The following is an 18,243-nucleotide window of genomic DNA, read 5'->3' on the forward strand; positions in this document are numbered from 1 at the left end:
CATTAATAAGAACCTGAAATCTTGAATGGAGATCACTCAAAGATTCTTTCGGCTGAGCAGCAAAGTTTTCATAACACCTTATCAGATTCTTCTTCTTTTGAGTCTTAACAACTGTGACTCATTCATAGTCATTAAGCAAAAGATCTCACATAGCTTTAGCAGTCTTGGCATGGCTGATCTTTCTTAGAATTGGAACAGTAACAGTGTTACCTAAAATACTTCTTATCTTACTATCAAGCTTAAATTTAATGGCTTGTGCTTCTGTCCATCTATCTCTTGGAGTTTCACGAAAGTAAGCAGGTTGTGCAGCAACAGTATCTGTGGCAGGAACAGCATCAACCATTGCACCAGGAATAATAGGTCCTGTTGTGATAACTTGCTCGGCATCTTCATGAATGGAACCCAAAAACCAAAGAACTTTCAGTTTCCATGTTGCAAAGTCTGTGCCATCGAATATCATATCGGCACTCCTTTTTCAGCCATAACTGGGGTTGGAATGGTACTGGTAGACATCTTGATCAATATATGGATCGTTTTAAAAGATTACCAAGTTGGATTTACACCTTTCCCGCTCTGATACCAGTTATTAGTTCACAGTATTCAACTATGAACACCAGACTCTCAATTGAATAATAAATATGAATTATATAAACAAACAATTGAGAGAACACGAATTGAAAATATATGAAAGAGAAAGTATTTCGTACAAAAGGTGCATTACAATGATAAACCGTAGCCCTATTTATACAGAGTTAAACCAAATCTTGAAGATTTGGTTTCCTAAACTACTTGACTAAAACTTAGGAAAAGATAAACTTAAAACTAACAAATATTCTAAAAAATGCAAAGTTTATCTTCTAGAGATAACACAAAATCAAAACACGATCTTCTTAATATTTAAACAAATCTCCAGAATTTTCCATAGCTTAATCATCAAGTAATCAAAACGTTGACTTTATCACAATCTGCAACTTCAGACTCTAAAAACCTGCAAAATGTTTTTGACTCATCAGATTATTTTTCCAACATTTATAGTTGTCGTGATAATATCCATGTTTATAGTTGTCGGAATTATTTTCATTTTTATGAGTGGTAAACAATTTTTAGACTATGCACGTATAAATTGGAGACGCGTCCGGATAAAAGGAACTGAAAGAGTTCCTCCAACGGCGGTTAATTTGTTATCTTAGCCTCTTTTGTGTTTTATTTTTGTTGTTGTATTATTATAGGCTTTATTGTTGTCATGTTTTGATCGGTTGGTTTTGGTTTTGGTTTTGGATGAGTTTCGGTTAGATTTGGGTCGAGTTAGCTTCCATTTGTATAATCAGTTACAATATTAGTTTACTCTTTTCAAGCCTTTATGGTCAGATACGTTGGTTATGGGAATCTTCATTTATTAATGAACTTTATGAGGCGAATCTTCATTATATACGTCTAAAAAAGACAAAATTGCTGAAATAGTCCATGTGGTTTGTACCAAAATGCTAGTTTCGTCCCTGTGCTTTTTTATGATGGATTTGGTCCCGGTGGTTTGTAAAAGTTGCTGATTTAGTCCCTCTGACCGACGGCCATCAAAAAAGGCCTTTAACTCCAGTCATGTGCCAGACATGTGAGGGTATTTTCGTCAGTTTCTTTCATTTATTAGCAAAATTACTGAAATGGTCCCTGTAGTTTGTACCAAAATTGCTGAAATGGTCCTTGTGGTTTGTCTTTCTTTTAAAAAAACTTCATCATCTATCTTCATCTTCATCCCCAAATTCTCTACATTGATAAACAAACCCACATCAAACGCAATCTATACTTCATCTTCATCCCCAAATTCTCTACAATGATAAACACTCTAATTTAAAAAATTAAACACTCAATAAACACAAACCCACAATCCAATTCTACCCACAATCAAATTCTTCAATATCTATTCATATTCATATTATTCAAACCAAATAATAAATTTAATGTCATATACAAAAAGTTTGTTAAAAAAAATCTTACAAAAAGAACGAACCAAAAACTTGTTCAAGGGGACCGAACTATCGCCAGCTTTAATCAAATAAACGTCCACAAATTTGTGTTGTCATCATCCATTTTTGTAGATCTGAAAAAAAAAAAAAACAAAAAAAAAAAAACTCAAACCCAAATTCATATTTTACTTCCACCTTCATAACCCACTCATTTATAATACAAAATACACGATTAAATTTACCTAGTTTACCTGGTGCTTTAATACAACAACAATAATTGATTATATACATTGCACACACTTATATACAGCAACAATAATAAATCATTCCATTTACCTAGTTATACATATACGGTTATATACGGTTACGCATAAACACATATATACAGTAACAATAATTGATACAATTTCTTCACACATCTCGATTATATACAGCAACAATCATTGAATTTTTTTCTTTAAAATCTAAGACGAAATCGACACTTCAACTCATAGTTGGTTGTTTGAATCAACGATTGTTTGAACACAAAAGCGCAATTAAACCTGGGTTTTTGTGGGTTCCAGATCTCGCCCGAAAACACACACATTTCAATGATAAACTTTCAGATCTCCCTGGAATACCGATGGAGTTTGGGCGGTTCAAGTCGATACGGTGGTGGTTAGGGCAGATCTGAACGAACATGATTCGTGTATGAATAGTTTAATCATACGCTCTAATTTCTAATCGTGTATGAATCATTTTGGGGTAAACGAATCGCTGCTTTCGTGTAAAGAACTGAGATTTTGGGTTAAATGAGCCGTTTCAATGGGTTCTTGTGATGTGTAAATTAAAACTGTAAGTGTGTTTCATATTTGGTGGGTTTTAAATTGGGTTTTAATAAACAGAAAGTGGGTTTCTTGTTTTGTGAATGGATTTAGATTTGGATTTGAGTTTAGATTTAAATTTTAGGAGTGAAAATGAATTTGGTGATGATTAGGGTTTTTGATTTGGGATTGTAGAAAGATTGAAGGAATGTGTATGATGATAGAAGGAAAAAGGCAGGGATGAAAAAGATGTAAAATGACAAAAATAACCTCATGTGCTTGGCATGTGATCAAAGTTAACAGAGTCTTTTAACGTCCGTCAGACAAAAGGACGAAATCAGCAACATTTGCAAATCACGAGGACGAAATCCATCAAAAAAAATCATAGGGACTAAATCAGTATTTTGATACAAACCACATGGACCATTTCAGCAATTTTGTCCTAAAAAAATCATAAAATCAGGTGGCCCTTCGTTAACATAAGATGAAGCTTGTACTATCTAGCTTCTCATCAATTTATGATTCATGATTGAGATGTTGATCTTAAGAGTCTCTTTAATTCTCGTCTTTAGTATATTATTAAATTAAATACGTTTTTCAACTTAAATGTTTTGTGCATAGTTAAATTTAACGAGATAATTAACATAAGCTAAGAAGTTAGGACTAGAAGCGTGTTTAACAAGTAGATTAAGGATGTTCAATCAATTCAATGTAATTATTAATAGACAAGGACAATCAATATAATCTCATGTAAAATATATAATTACATTTCGGAGTGTATGGTAGTCAAATGCAGAGTATCAATCAATATAAGTATATAACAAATATTAGATATAATTCTCTTTATCGTTAACCGTAACGGATTTTTTAAATCGAAAAAAACATTTACTACGTTTATTTACAGATTAGTTTCAATCACTATGTTCAAAAGTGGTCATGGCAGATTCAGTGCACACTTGGCCATTTGCTGCAGAGGGGTGATCTATAAACTATAATCCCGTTTTTGAGTATTTTTGGATGGTAGCAATGTAACATAGTGATTCAAGATCGTCAGATGGGCCTTCGGGCTGTATATTTGGGCTTGCTCCTTTTGTTCAATGAGTCTCATGAGAGCTCACCATTAGTGTTTAATTTGATCACGGAATTCGATGTACTGGTCTCCTAATTCCATCATGTAATTCGATTAATGAGGAATGGTTATGACTTATGAGTTGACGGTGTCCCATTAAATGGCAATCAACGCACACACTTAGAGTTATAGTTACCTCAACATTTTGAAATATATGGCGCCTATGTAATAGTCACGTCATTAATGAAGCAAAGATGAAGAAGTTTCAATTTTTCATAGCATTGTCGATTTGGCATTTGATGGTTTAGGAGTCAAATTAATTAAACATCGTAGTTGCAAGACTTTTTTGCTCAGTTGGTCCCTCTATTATACCCCAAATCGCTGGTTTGGTCCCTCAGTTTTTAATTTGGCAATCAGAGTCCCTTTATTATTTTAATTTTGCAATTGGAGTCTTCCGTCTAACGGACATCCAAATCGAACGTTAACTCCCATCACGTGAGTTACACGTGATGGGTAATATCGGAATTAATTTTAATTCTTGGTACTGAATAAACCCAAACGGGTATGGTCCCCCACTTTTATCCACCGATTTTCACACTCATCCCTCCAAATAGTGTTAACCACGAAGTAAAACCTAAAAGCAAAATTGATTATCAATGGATGATTCAATGGATGATTCATGGACTATTCGTACATCAGAAACTGATCAAAAGGCTATCGACCAATTATACGGTATGTTTTATGCACCCAAAGCTCATAATTCTGTGGAACCCTAAATATTATTAGGTAATTGTTTTGTTAACTTTAATTTTTTACACATTTTTCAGATGTATACCCTGATTTGTTCACGATTGTGTTACATCATGGTGGATATTTTAGAATGGGTAGTGAAGTTGTGTACACAGAAGGTAAAACTGATTACATTGATTGTTTTGACATTGAAAAGTTTTGTTTAGGACAACTGGATTCAGTCATGCAAGAATTAGGTTATGATCCCACCAGGTCTGTGGTATATCGTTTTCTTAAACCCAATACAAACATGGATACTGGGTTAAATCTTTTAAATGATAATGAACATAGGGACTATTTGCTTAGTTGTCTAGAAGATGGTGATGTGATTTATAGGCAAATTGATGTGTATGCTGAACATGAGGATATTAAAGGGAAGAGGTTATGGTCAGAACAAATTAATAATGATAACTTAGTAGTTGGTGGTGTTCACAGTGATGGGAGCTTAGTAGAGGGTGATAACAGTGAAGGTAGTGACTCTGAGGATAGTGATTACATTGTTGATGATGAAAATGAGATTTTGGATGTTCATGTAGAGATGAAAGATTTTAATTTTAACATTGATAAGAATGTAGAGTTTATGGGAAATGGCTGTAACTCATTTGAAGATGATGAGGTCAATATTGAGGGTACAGAATTGGAAGTGTTGAACAATGATGGTTTTGAAAGCTATGATTCTCAAAGTGATGAAGAAGGGGTAAGGAAGAAGAGAATTCGTAATCATAAAAAGGAGGTTGAAGGTAGTGTTCAAGTGGGAAAAACTTTCTTCTATCTTGGACAAAAGTTTGAAAGTAAATCAGAGGTTAGGGAAGCTGTGAGAATGCATGCTATTGAAACTAGGAGAAAGCTAGTTATTGTTAAGAATGACAAAAGAAGAATTAGGGTTAAATGTGAAGGGTTGTGTATAAATTCAAAAGGTGGTGAGATAGTTAGTCAAAGTGATTTGTCAAAGAAGACAAAATGTGATGTGGGGCCCAGTAACTTAAGAGTTAAAGGTGGTGTAGTTGGGAAGAGTAAAGACAAAGTGACTAGTCAAATTAAAAAAGCAGGAGAATCTTGTAGTGGGAAGACTAACAAATGGGCAAAAAGGGAATTACACATTGTTTGTGAGTGGGTGTTGTTGGTATCCAAAGAAAAAGATAGTGAAGAATGGGAGGTTAGAACCTACAGACACCAACATGAATGTCAACCTGCAAGAATACTAAAATTCTGCACTTACCAATTTTTATCAAATCGGTTGGTACCTCAAATTCAAAAGAATCCAAAGATACCAATTAAAGCTGTCAGATCATATTTGGAAACAGAAACTGAATTAATCATCAGTGAGCATAAAGCATATCGTGCTGTGAGAAAGGCAACAAAGATGATTCAAGGGGATTATAAATCTCAGTATGCTGAGCTCAGAGATTATGTTTGTGAATTAAAGAGAGGTAATGTTGATACTACTGTTAAGTTTGAGGTTGAGCCAGGAACCCTAAAGTCTGAAACTAGGGTTTTCAAGAGAATTTACATTTGTTTGGGACCATTGAAGAAGGATTTTAAAGCAATAGGTAGAGATCTACTTGGGTTGGATGGTGCTTTTATGAAACAACCTGCAACTGGTTGTATTTTGAGTGCTGTAGGGGTTGATTCAAACAATGGCATATATCCTGTAGCATATGCCATTGTTGAACAAGAGTGTGGTTCATCCTGGACTTGGTTCTTAGAGTGCTTGGGTCAAGATCTTGACTTGTCTACCAATTCTAACTTTACTTTTATCAGTGACAGGCAAAAGGTAAAAATTACTTGTTTAATTCATATTTAATTTAATTACATTACATTTGTTAATGGTTAGTTACTTTAACTTTTATTGTTTTATGCTGTTAGGGTTTAATACAAGCTGTTACAAATGTGTTTCCTTGTGCTGAGCATAGACATTGCCTTAGACATATTCATGGGAATATGAAAGGGGATTTCAGGGGTGTTGCTTATAAGAATCACTTGTGGAGATGTGCTAGTGTAACAACAGTTCCTGAGTTTGAGCAGGCTATGCAACAATTGAAGGAGTCATTTTACCATCAGTGGGCAAGGAGTCATTGTACAGGAAGGGCTGTATCAGATGTGTTGCTCAGTAACATGTGTGAGTGTTTCAACAGATGGTTAGTTGATGCACGTGACAAACCCATAGTTACAGCTTTAGAATACATCCGAGAGTATTGCATGAAGAGAATTGTTAATGTAAAGAAAAACATTTCCAAGACTAATGGCCCTTTAACACCTGCAGCCACCAAATTGTTTGAGAAAATCAAATCTGAGGCTCACCAGTGTACTGTCTTATGGGGTGGAGATCAAAGGTACCAAGTGAGTGGAAAAGTTAATCAATATGTTATGGATATGGAGACTAGATCATGTGCTTGTAGAAAGTGGGAACTAACAGGGATACCTTGTAAGCATGCAATTGCAGTGTTTTATAACATGAGTGAAAATGGTTTGGAAACTGGTGAACCAGAAACATGGGTTCATCCAGTGTATTTGTTAGATACATGGATCAAAACTTACCAATACACCATTGAGCCATTGAATGGGAGAAGCTTATGGCCAAAGGCAGAAGGCATGTTCACTCTGGTATCACCAAAGACTATTTCCACACCTGGTCGTCCAAAAAAGAAAAGAAGGTTGTCCAAAAATGAAGTTGATGTCATTGGTGATAGTGGTAAACTTAGCTCAAAAGGTATGCTCATTTTATTTATTAATTACATCTAGTACCATTTCAATTAATATGGTATTTATTTTGTTAATATTTATAGGCAAGCTAAAGAAGTGTGGCACATGTGGTACTTATGGACACAATAAGAGTACTTGTACAGGTGAGAAGAAAAGAAGTGGGAATGTGGATAACAAGTGGACAAAAAAGACAGTGAAAGTTAAGCTATCTCCTTCAAAGAAGACAATGGTAGTTGGAAAAGGGAAGAAGAAGAAGTGAATGTTGGTGGTGGTTTGTGTTTTAATCATGTGTTTTATGTCTACTTAAAACTTGTTATGTGACTTGGTACAATGTTTGTATTTTATTAAGGTGTGTTGTTGTCTTTTGGTAAGTTTAAGCACATTTGGTAACTGGTACTACGTACTTATGTTGACTTTTGGAATCTATGACATTTGGTAATGCTTGTATGTTTGTCATTTCACTTTAGTTACAATGTATTGTCTGTATGTTTGTCATTTCACTTTAGTTACAATGTATTGTCTTGTGTTTTTGGTTACACTGTATGACTTTGGTTACAATTTATTGTCTACACTTGGAGTCATTGTCTTGTGTTGTAAGGTTACAGATACAGATATAAAACAGATGCAAAATTTAACAAAACAAGCTTCATTCCATTACCATTACCATTTTACAAAGTACATCATACATACACCACAATTTCAATGACTAAAAAAATAAATACCAAACACAATCCAGCTAAATATACACATCATCTTCCAATTCGTCTCTCTTTTTTCTGCATCTTTGAGCTTTTCATCCACTTCCATTTTGGCATTCATAAGTGTAGCTAGGGCATTGATTGTATTTGGAGGATCATACCAAGCAAAGAAGTCGCACCTAGTGATCTGAGCAACAACATAAACAGGAAATGCTAACATCTTGTTAATTATTTCATAAAATTCGAAACAACATAAACAATCTTACCTTTTTTTCACATGTATAGAATCGACGTCCAGGGTTAGATTCAGTGCCAGATATTCGAATTACACAAGGTCGACCACACCAGCATTCCATTGTTATCGATTTGTAGCTCCAATTTCTGATTAATACGTTATGTAAATGAATTAGGGTTTCAAGTGAGAAGAGAGTGAAAAGCGGAGGATGAAAGTGGGGACCTTACCCGTTGGCGTTATTAAATACCAAAAAAAAAAATTTAATTCCGATAATACCCATCACGTGTAACTCACATGATGAGAGTTAACGTTCGATTTGGATGTCCAGTTGACGGAGGGACTCCAATTGCAAAATTAAAATAATAAAGGGACTCTGATTGCCAAATTAAAAACTGAGGGACCAAACCAGCGATTTGGGGTATAATAGAGGGACCAACTGAGCAAAAAAGTCTAGTTGCAAAACCTAATGAACGCACTGTAACTTGATTTTCACTGCTAGCTCCTTGCTAGTCTTTTACTCCGTAATAATGTTTTTGCCTTCTGCTATTAAAAAAGTGATTAATATGATCAACGGAAAAAAATATTTGGATTCCCATCATACTATGTACATATAAAATATGATCAACGGAAAAAAAAAAAATATTTGGATTCCCATCATACTATGTACATATAATAAGGAGTGTAAATGAGCTTAGCTATTGACGAGTTATTTGAGCTCGACTCATTATACAATCTCGCGAATTTAAACAGGCTTTTCATTTATATACATTAATTAATATTATTGACTAATAATATAATATACAAAATAGTCGTATAATAATTTTATAAAGTATAAAATATAACAGGTAAATCTATTATTTACAATTAAAAGGCATGGAATAAATAACACAAATATCGAAATTAATCAAAATAAAATTAAAAGAATAATATTATGAAATAAACGAGTGGAGTTCGAACAGAGCTTGAGCTTTTGTAAATTCGTACAAGCCGAGCTCGAGCTTTATATGCTAGGCTCAAACTTAGCCGAACCCCAGCTCATCAAATTCTAAACGAGCCGAGCTCAAGCCTTCTCGAGCTCGAGCTCGACTTGTTTACACCCATACGATATAACTAATGTCACTTGGTTGTTTCTTGGATTCTAGATTTGGACTCCCATCATATTACGTACGGTGGTTTGCAGTGGCGATTCCAGGATTACAACTCAATGGGGTCCTGAATTTTTTTTTCAGTACTAATTATATTTGAACGTTATTTTAGTGGTAGTTTACCTTTAAAAAAACTATAAATGCGAAAAATATATGGGTTCCGACTAGTTAATTTGAGTGGTGTACTATACAATTTAAAAGAAACACTATAAATTTGAAAAATATATGGGGTCCTCCGGTTAAATTTAGTGGTGTCATATACAATTTAAAGAGTATTTTCTACTAAAATTTTTTAAACTAGTGTTGTCCCGTGACCCCACGGGGTTATACATAGACTCGCCACTGGTGGTTTGCCTCATTTGTCTTTTCCAAATGTTTCACATAAAACTACGAATAAATGTCATGCTTTTATTGAATCGTCTTATATATAATGAGATTGAAAGGCTTGATGACGAAAACTCAGAATTGAGATTTGAGCTTTAGTTTGTACTACAGTTTTTAACTCAAATTCGAGAATACCAATAAATAACAATACCAGCCCAGATAACTAATGTTACATATAACTAATGTTAGATAAATGTTACATATTGCTGATTTGTTGGGGGTATTCAATGAATACTGGACCAATTTAAGAATTAAAATTGATTAGGTGGGCCGTGAGTGAGCTGGTATCACAACAAGAATGATGGTGACATTCATATTCATATAAACTCCAATAAAGTTTGTTCTATATAAAAAATTTTACATATGAATTTCTTTTATAGAACTTTTTAGAAGATATAATATTTAAATTAAAATATATTAATAAAATACAAATATATATATTTTTATTAAAAAATATTATATTTGTATTATTTCGTAATTAATTTGTGTAGTGGTGTGTGTGAGTTTGCATTTTGTAAAGAATTAAAAAAAATAATAAATAATAGTTATTGAATATTAACTCTTATACTAATAGTACCAGATGTCGTTCAGTGTCAGTTTCCGTATTTTTCAATGTCTTGCTGATAATTGGACGCTAACTGAATTGACAATGAAAAACTGACAATGGTAATAAATTAAGGAATCTGTTCAGTGTCAATTTTCAGTGTCTTCGAGTGAAAATATTTATTATTATAGTTATTTATTTATATATTTATTCTTTATTAATTTAAATAATACAATAATACTTACATAATTTTCTAAATACGAGTACATATATTAAACTACAAGTACACAATAAAATAAACTTCTAAAATAATAAACGTTACATTAAATTACGAGTATCCGTAATCAGAACTATTCATGTGCTTGTATAAAGGATGATAATTTTCAGTATTGAATTCAAGATACAAATTAATTTTGTTATCTTCTATCTTGAATTCCTCTACGATTTCATACAATTTTTGCGAATAATCAAGATATTCAAATTTTTGCATGTCGTCAGTGAAAACAAAACTTCTGTGTAGAGAGAAGATGCTTGTTCTTCAAGTAACACATACAATGTCAATAACTCAAAGTCGCGATTTATTTCATTAAACGAAATTTTTCGAACCATTCACGTACGTTTTTTTCGGATTCAAATGTTGACGTCATTCAGTTCAATCTGTTTCTTTTACTTTTTTTTTTTTTTCTCTTCATTTTAATAATCGAATATAAAAACTTTCCCCAACTTGTTTATACACATTTCTGGAATCTAAAAAGTAAAAACCACCCATAGGTATTTTAAGCCAACACGTGTACAAAAGGGCAAGATGTTGCCACCATCACATTACGTCGATATCTTATCTATCTTGTTCATTTCATCTCATAGTGTACGTTTCCAATTCGCATTTGTTTTCATCCTATCCTAGTTTAATTTAATTAAAAATTTTAAAAACTGTGAAATTGAATGATGAAAACCAGAGAGGGCCAAGAAGAATTAAACCATGGTTTATTATTATCAGAATCAGAAGAAAGTAATTATAAATCAAGATTTTGGATCGAGTCCAAGAAACTTTGGTACATAGTTGGTCCCTCCATCTTAAGCCGTGTTGCCAGTTTTAGTATGAATGTTGTCACTCAAGCTTTCGCCGGCCACCTTGGTGACGTGGAACTCGCCGCCATCACAATCTCAACTAGCGTCATCGTAGGCTTCAACTTCGGCTTAATGGTAAGTTAATTTCTGATATTACTTGTACACCCAAAACTAATTACGGAGTATAATAAAATTGTGCCTCTGGTTTATTGGTTTTGTTAGTTCATTTATTTAGTTAGAATTTTTTTAACAACATTTTTAAGAATTTTTTAAACCAACAGTAGAGTTGTCATCAAAGTACATACTTTTTATTGTACGAAGTAATTGAGTTCTCTAGTATTCTTAAATCAATATTCTTAATTAAATCAGTGGTGATATTAGGAATTAAGTTTTCAAGTGATTATATGTTTACATTAGTTTCTTTTAATTTTTGACGTGGGACTTCAGTTTGCATCCATTATTCTAGACAATCACCCTTAATCGGTTTTGCTACTGTACATGATTGCTACCGCTAACTTGCTTTGATGCTGCTTACATGCATGTCCTAATCTTATATGATTAGGAGGACAGTTATGATGATCAGGTAGAAGAAAAACTCTTTCTCCAGTTATTAACCATACTAAAAAAAAAATATTTTGAACAAGCGTCGTTGAAACTTTTGTCGTTAGCTATCCTTTAGCGGCGCTTTTTGAGCGCTACAAAAAATATGCGTCGCCTGTTCTCATTTTTCTAGTTGTGTGATTCTTGGCAGCTTGGAATGGCAAGTGCATTAGAAACGTTATGTGGACAAGCGTTTGGGGCAAAAAGATACAACATGATCGGAATATACATGCAAAGATCATGGATTGTTCTATTTATATGCTGTATAATCACACTACCCGTATACATATACGCCACCCCGATTTTAAAATTATTAGGTCAATCTGACGAAGTTGCTGAATTATCTGGAGTAGCCGCGTTGTGGTTGATACCTCAACATTTTTCATTCGCGTTTTTGTTCCCTGTTCAACGAGCCTTACAAAGCCAACTAAAGACTTCGGTATTGGCATGGGTATCATTGGTGATTCTTGTAATACACATTTTAGTTACTTGGTTGTTTACAAATGTATTTCACTTTGGAATTGTTGGAACGGTTGTTGCTTTAGATGTTTCCTGGTGGTTGAATTTCATTGCCTTGTTTTTGTATACCGTTCTTGGGGGTTGTCCTTTAACATGGAGCGGTTTCTCGATGCAAGCATTCTCAGGGTTGTGGGAATTTTTCAAACTTTCGGCTGCTTCAGGTGTCATGCTTTGGTAGGTAACATATATATTTTTGCTTCAGATCAGTAAAGATAGAAAAGTGGACACTTATTTTGTACATACTGATAAATATATAATTTTTGATACGGTTAATTATTATGCAGTTTGGAGAACTGGTATTATCGGATATTGGTATTAATGACTGCCTTTTTGAAAAACGCCACCATTGCCATCGATGCAGTGTCGATTTGGTATTAACTAACTTGTTGTCAATATAATTTATTACTACAAAAATGTAATTTACATATAGTTACTTTTACTTTGGTTTTTCACAATTGGGGCAATATTTGTTTGTAGCATGAATATCAATGGCTGGGAAATGATGATTCCTCTCGCATTTTTTGCCGGGATAGGGTAAGTATTATCTTCTCTGTTTTCATATATATAGACAAGATAAGATATGGAGTAGTTATATACTCTAATGAATAAACACGAAGTTTTATGTATAATTCGTTCAAGATATAAGAAAAGGAATAAGGAATAGTAATGTACATGTTTCAGTTTGTTTACATGATGGTGTGTAGCATCTACCTGGTAGAAAAAGGTTGGTACAAAATCTGAGTCGTCTAGCACATCAAGTGCAATTTTTTTCTTTAATTTGTAGTCTTACGAATTTATTTATTATTTTATGATTTGTTTATATCAGATTGACTAGCTAAAAGTTAAGGTAACAACAATACTAGTACTAGTACTAGTACTAGATTATAATGTGATCATATATATATGTTGTGTTACAGAGTAAGAGTATCGAATGAGTTAGGAGCTGGGAATGGAAATGGAGCGAAATATGCGACTTTGGTGGCCATATTACATTCAACAGTTATCGGACTTGTATTTTGTGTACTAATAGTCGTATTTCATAACACGTTTGCTCTCATATTCACATCTAGCACAGTTGTTCTTGAAGCAGTCGAAGACATGGCTTGGCTCTTAGCATTCACCATCCTTCTTAACAGCATTCAACCTGTAATATCTGGTAGTAATTAAACTCTTGATAAATTTAATAATTGATTGTATTAGCGAAATATGTATTTGTTATAGTTACATGCTTTTTAATGAGCATTTAGGCTCTTTTAATGAACCTTTATATTTACTATTTATATTACTCGTATATTATATATTCATTATTGTTATTGTTATTACAGGCGTTGCGGTGGGTTCGGGATGGCAATCATGGGTTGCATACATAAATTTGGGCTCGTACTATTTGGTTGGTGTACCTTTCGGAGTTGTTTTGGGCTTGATTTTACATCTTGGTGTCGAGGTATCAAATATCACTATTGTTTTTTTTCTTTCTCACGTAAATTACTAGTTACTGTTACCACTAATAGGCTATCACTAACCTAACGTTAAACTCATTTGTGCTTGGGACGTGGCTTCCATTTGTCGCCCAAATGCGCCTAGTGAGGCGTCAAATACTAACGAAATTTCAGCGTCACGCAAACTATTTACGAACAACTACTTTTGACATCCAATCACTATTTTACACATTTTTTTCAATTATTAATAAATTTCATTTTTATTAAATTCTCATTCATACTTTACTATGTCACTCAAAATCTGATCACTAATACTCACCACTATTTGACCTTAAAATTTGACACTCACCACTTCACAGTCACAGTCAAAATTCAATATAATATATACTGGTACACCAACAAATATATAATATAATATTTTAAAACATTTTAGTAGTGTATAGATATTGTACAATCAAACCATGTAGGTGATTTGATGTCATCAAACAATCATTTGACTAATTGTGATTTACTTGAAAACAAGGTTATTAAATTATGCTTAAAAACCGGTTTGGAGAGTATGAAGTGCAAATCCGTAACTTAACTTTAAACTGTCACGAAAATATTGGATCAAGAGGGATATGATGCGCCCCCTAGCGGGGACAAGAGGTAGCGCTCCTTGTGGATGTCTAGGGGCGTTACCCCCCACTGCACCTTTTGCTCCTTGCGCTGGGTGTGAGGCACCACCCCAGTTCAAACACTATACATACCATACCGGTTTAATCAAATATATTACTAATCGTTAATACCGGTTTAATCAAATATATTACTAATCATTACAAATAACAGGGAATATGGGGAGGAATGATATTTGGTGGAACTGCGTTACAAACAATCATATTAGGGATGATGACTGCTCGTTGCGATTGGGACAAAGAGGTAAATCTTCATTTCATTTTGATTTCACCATTATAGAAGTTTAATTTAAGTGAATTATCTGATATAAAAGTAGTTTTTTAATAAATTTATTTTATATTTCATTTGCAGGCTCAAAAGGCAGCTGCAAAATATTCAAATCTTACATAACTTAAGGGTTTGCAATAAAGTTTTGTACGCTTTAAATCACATAATATAATTCAATTGTAGCCTTATAAGTTTGAAAAACAGTATTGTCTATTTATCTACAATGAATTTGTTACCTCGAAAAAATATAATAACATTTAAAAGATTTAAAAATCAACAAGTTAAAATGATACAAAAAGATATCCAAATCTAGCTGAAACAAGCGGCAAAAAGCACCGACCAAACCACAATTCCAACTAACAAGGTGGAAAGTAAATAACTCTTAGACGATCTAGGACCTTAGGTTAAACGTTATACCTAGAGTAGAGGCGGAAAACACTAAACTATGACGAATCGAATACGTTATTCACTTTGGGATCTATCTAACCAATGTAACTGGGACAATGGTAACAGCAATATACGACGGCTAGAGGGTGTAGAGTGTGTAACCTAACAATGTAACTCAACACCCGTATTTATATATAGTTACAACGACCATCGGCCGGTGGTCTCTGACCTACGGCCGATGGTGATAGTCCCTCGACCGATGGTCTCTACCATCGGTCGATGGTCTGAGCTGCCAACCAAACAGCTCGAACCATTTCACGTCATTATATTAAACAATCCAAACACAATGTATTAATGACGATATCCTTACATGACTGAAATAGCAAACACAATACGAATAGAACATATTACATAATAGAACTTGGATTATGCACCAACAAACTCCCCCTAAGACCTAGTTCTATATCAAAAGTCTTCAGTCGTCATCCAATTCATTCGTACGGATCTATTACCATGTTGTTCAAGTAGCACAGTTTAGCTACTTTCACATACTGTTCAGCCTGCACCTTGTTCTCTCGTCGATAGAGCATACGGTTATAATATAACGTGAAAATATCAGCCTCGGTACAGTCTCTTAACCAAATCGGATCCAACACACGAATGCACTCAATATCATCCTCTTTCATCTTATCCAAAACAATCACAGCTTCTTTAGAACGATCATCGTAAAACCACCATCTGAACCTCTGACTCCAATTTTGAGGCAATTTCCTCAATGGTACCTTCTTCATAGTCTTTGCCCGCTTGTACTTTACAATCCTTCGAGATTCACCAGTTCTAGGATTAACTTTGTAACTGATCCTAGGAAACTGTGGCCTAAAACCTTCCCAATTCTTTGAATTAAAAGCAATTCGAATCTTCTTCACCAGTAACGAAGATCGATCGTTCATTCCACAATACAACATCTTTAACCTGGCAATCTGCATTAGCTCAAAATACGGTAGTGACTTGAATTCGTGACCATGTTTGAAATAATCAACGCCAAACTCTCGCTTAACTGCAAACATGTTGAATTCTTCAATATAAGCCCAGGCTAGAATTCTCCCTTTTGCACTCTTTCTCAGATTAATCATCTTTAAATACTTTGGCTCAAGCTTCGGTTTCTCACAATACTTTCTAATCCTCAAGATATCTCTCCAATCAGCTTCCAACTTTTTAACTGATTTATCATTATATTTAACAGGCAAGAAACCTTCAGGCAAAACTTCAGTTCTATCCTTCTCTTTACACCTTCTGTTCAAAATCTCATCATCAGTCTTAAACAATTCATCAAAACCAGGAAGATCCTCATTCTTATCATTTTGATATGTAGGAAAATCTTCATGAGTAACATCCTCAACTAAATCATCTACATCTCTATCACTAAAACCCTCTGTAACTTCAGGGCCAAAAGAGTCATCCTCAGATAGAGAATCGTCGGACTGTGCGTCAGTCGCTTTAGCTTCCTCTTGCTCTAGACGCACCAGTTCATCCAGCTCTTCTCTAGAGAGGTTGTGAGGGATCTCTCCCTCTTCTAGTTCATCATAAACAACAGAATGCTTGAGCTCATCCTGTTTAGAAAAGAAATCACTAAAACTATAATCAATTTTAAGAGGAATTACTGACAGTGATGTAGCTTTGGAGGAACCAGGAGCCTCCACCATTCTATTATCAGTCTCATCCTCAGGCATCTCTACCAAATCAAACTTTTCTTCCCACGCAGTCACCTTGGCAAGAGCTGATGCAGCCAACTCCTTAGCTTGAGAAGCTTCTCTTTTCACATTAGTTAATAATAACGATTGATCACCAACTTTCCTTTGCAACAGGTCAACTTGCAACGATAACCGTGTAACATCCTCAGACTTAACACGATTCTCCTCCTTCAGCTGCTCAACCTTCTCATCCATTTCCTTCCTCATTCTCAAGTTATCAGCCATAGCTTGAACATATAAATCATTCAAAGTACGGATAGTCGAGGAACTAACACCTCCTTCAGTTCCAGCATGAATCGGAGCTTCCGGAGTATGAGTAGAAACAGTCTCTTGGGAGACTTGTTGAACCACATGTGGTGACTGTTGTGTTGATGGACGTTGTTGTTGTGAAGTTTGTTATCCTTGAGTCTGCGGTGTTGGTGTCACCGGTTGAGTTCCAGCTGATGATCCACCAGCATCTTTATAAACCAGTTTGAACCTCCTTTTCAATTTCAGCTTTGCTGAGACCTGAGAACTCTCATCTTCAACCATTCTCCTTTTTGATCCCCTTGAAGCTTCCTCAACACCAACATTAGGATTAACATCACCAGTCTCATCAACTAATCCACCAGCACCTGAACCACCTGCAGCTTGAGTATTAACTGGTTGTTCAACTTCTTCGTCACTGTTTGCCACCTTAAAATCAGGCTCTAGATCAGATAAACTATTTTCATTTCTCCACTTCTTCCCTGGAGGACATTGATAAGTTTCTTTCGCAAGATGACATACAAGCTTGTCATCATTAGTACTCTTCTTCTTATTCAGTCGATTGAAAGTAAGATCTGTCATATGCTTCAAATCAATGACATCTTTCCTCAATCTTGGCAAATCAACAGTTTGACGGTTGATCATAATTTGTAAGAACCTCGGATAAATCAGATATAACTTGCTCGTCACATTCTCCACCATTAGATCAAGGGTAACTCCCGAGAAATTGAAATCAGCCTTCAAAACCAAAGCATCAAACATTCCCTGATAGATCTCACTCAACTCATCAAATCCACCTTGTAATGGACTTAAACACCTCAGCACAACAAGCGACAAATATCTATACGGTGGAGTGAATCCACTTCTTTTAATCGTTGCTCTCGTGATATCACCAGTATATTTGCACCTTAACACACATCCAGTAATCTTTGTCTTTGATAACTTCTTCGGCATGTTCTC

General features: G+C 34.5%; 3 protein-coding genes across 3 annotated transcripts; all 3 read left to right on the forward strand.

Moving 5' to 3' along the window:
• Window positions 1–4,176: 4,176 nt before the first annotated feature.
• Window positions 4,177–6,736, forward strand: LOC139847349 (uncharacterized). Its single transcript, XM_071837013.1, has 4 exons — window positions 4,177–4,565; window positions 4,661–6,396; window positions 6,489–6,667; window positions 6,721–6,736. The coding sequence occupies exons 1-4, from the start codon at window positions 4,490–4,492 to the stop codon at window positions 6,734–6,736; spliced, it is 2,007 nt and encodes a 668-aa protein (XP_071693114.1). The 5' UTR covers window positions 4,177–4,489.
• On the forward strand, window positions 6,715–7,764 carry LOC139850572 (uncharacterized). Its single transcript, XM_071840135.1, has 2 exons — window positions 6,715–7,332; window positions 7,409–7,764. Exons 1-2 carry the CDS (start codon window positions 6,738–6,740, stop codon window positions 7,582–7,584), a joined length of 771 nt encoding a protein of 256 aa, XP_071696236.1. The 5' UTR covers window positions 6,715–6,737; the 3' UTR covers window positions 7,585–7,764.
• A 3,426-nt stretch (window positions 7,765–11,190) lies between these two features.
• On the forward strand, window positions 11,191–15,116 carry LOC139847021 (protein DETOXIFICATION 27-like). Its single transcript, XM_071836621.1, has 8 exons — window positions 11,191–11,534; window positions 12,151–12,692; window positions 12,803–12,889; window positions 12,996–13,052; window positions 13,436–13,674; window positions 13,844–13,962; window positions 14,786–14,875; window positions 14,984–15,116. The coding sequence occupies exons 1-8, from the start codon at window positions 11,274–11,276 to the stop codon at window positions 15,020–15,022; spliced, it is 1,434 nt and encodes a 477-aa protein (XP_071692722.1). The 5' UTR covers window positions 11,191–11,273; the 3' UTR covers window positions 15,023–15,116.
• Window positions 15,117–18,243: the final 3,127 nt, after the last annotated feature.

Source organism: Rutidosis leptorrhynchoides, chromosome 5 (assembly GCF_046630445.1).
Source record: "Rutidosis leptorrhynchoides isolate AG116_Rl617_1_P2 chromosome 5, CSIRO_AGI_Rlap_v1, whole genome shotgun sequence".
Classification (NCBI taxonomy): domain Eukaryota; kingdom Viridiplantae; phylum Streptophyta; class Magnoliopsida; order Asterales; family Asteraceae; genus Rutidosis; species Rutidosis leptorrhynchoides.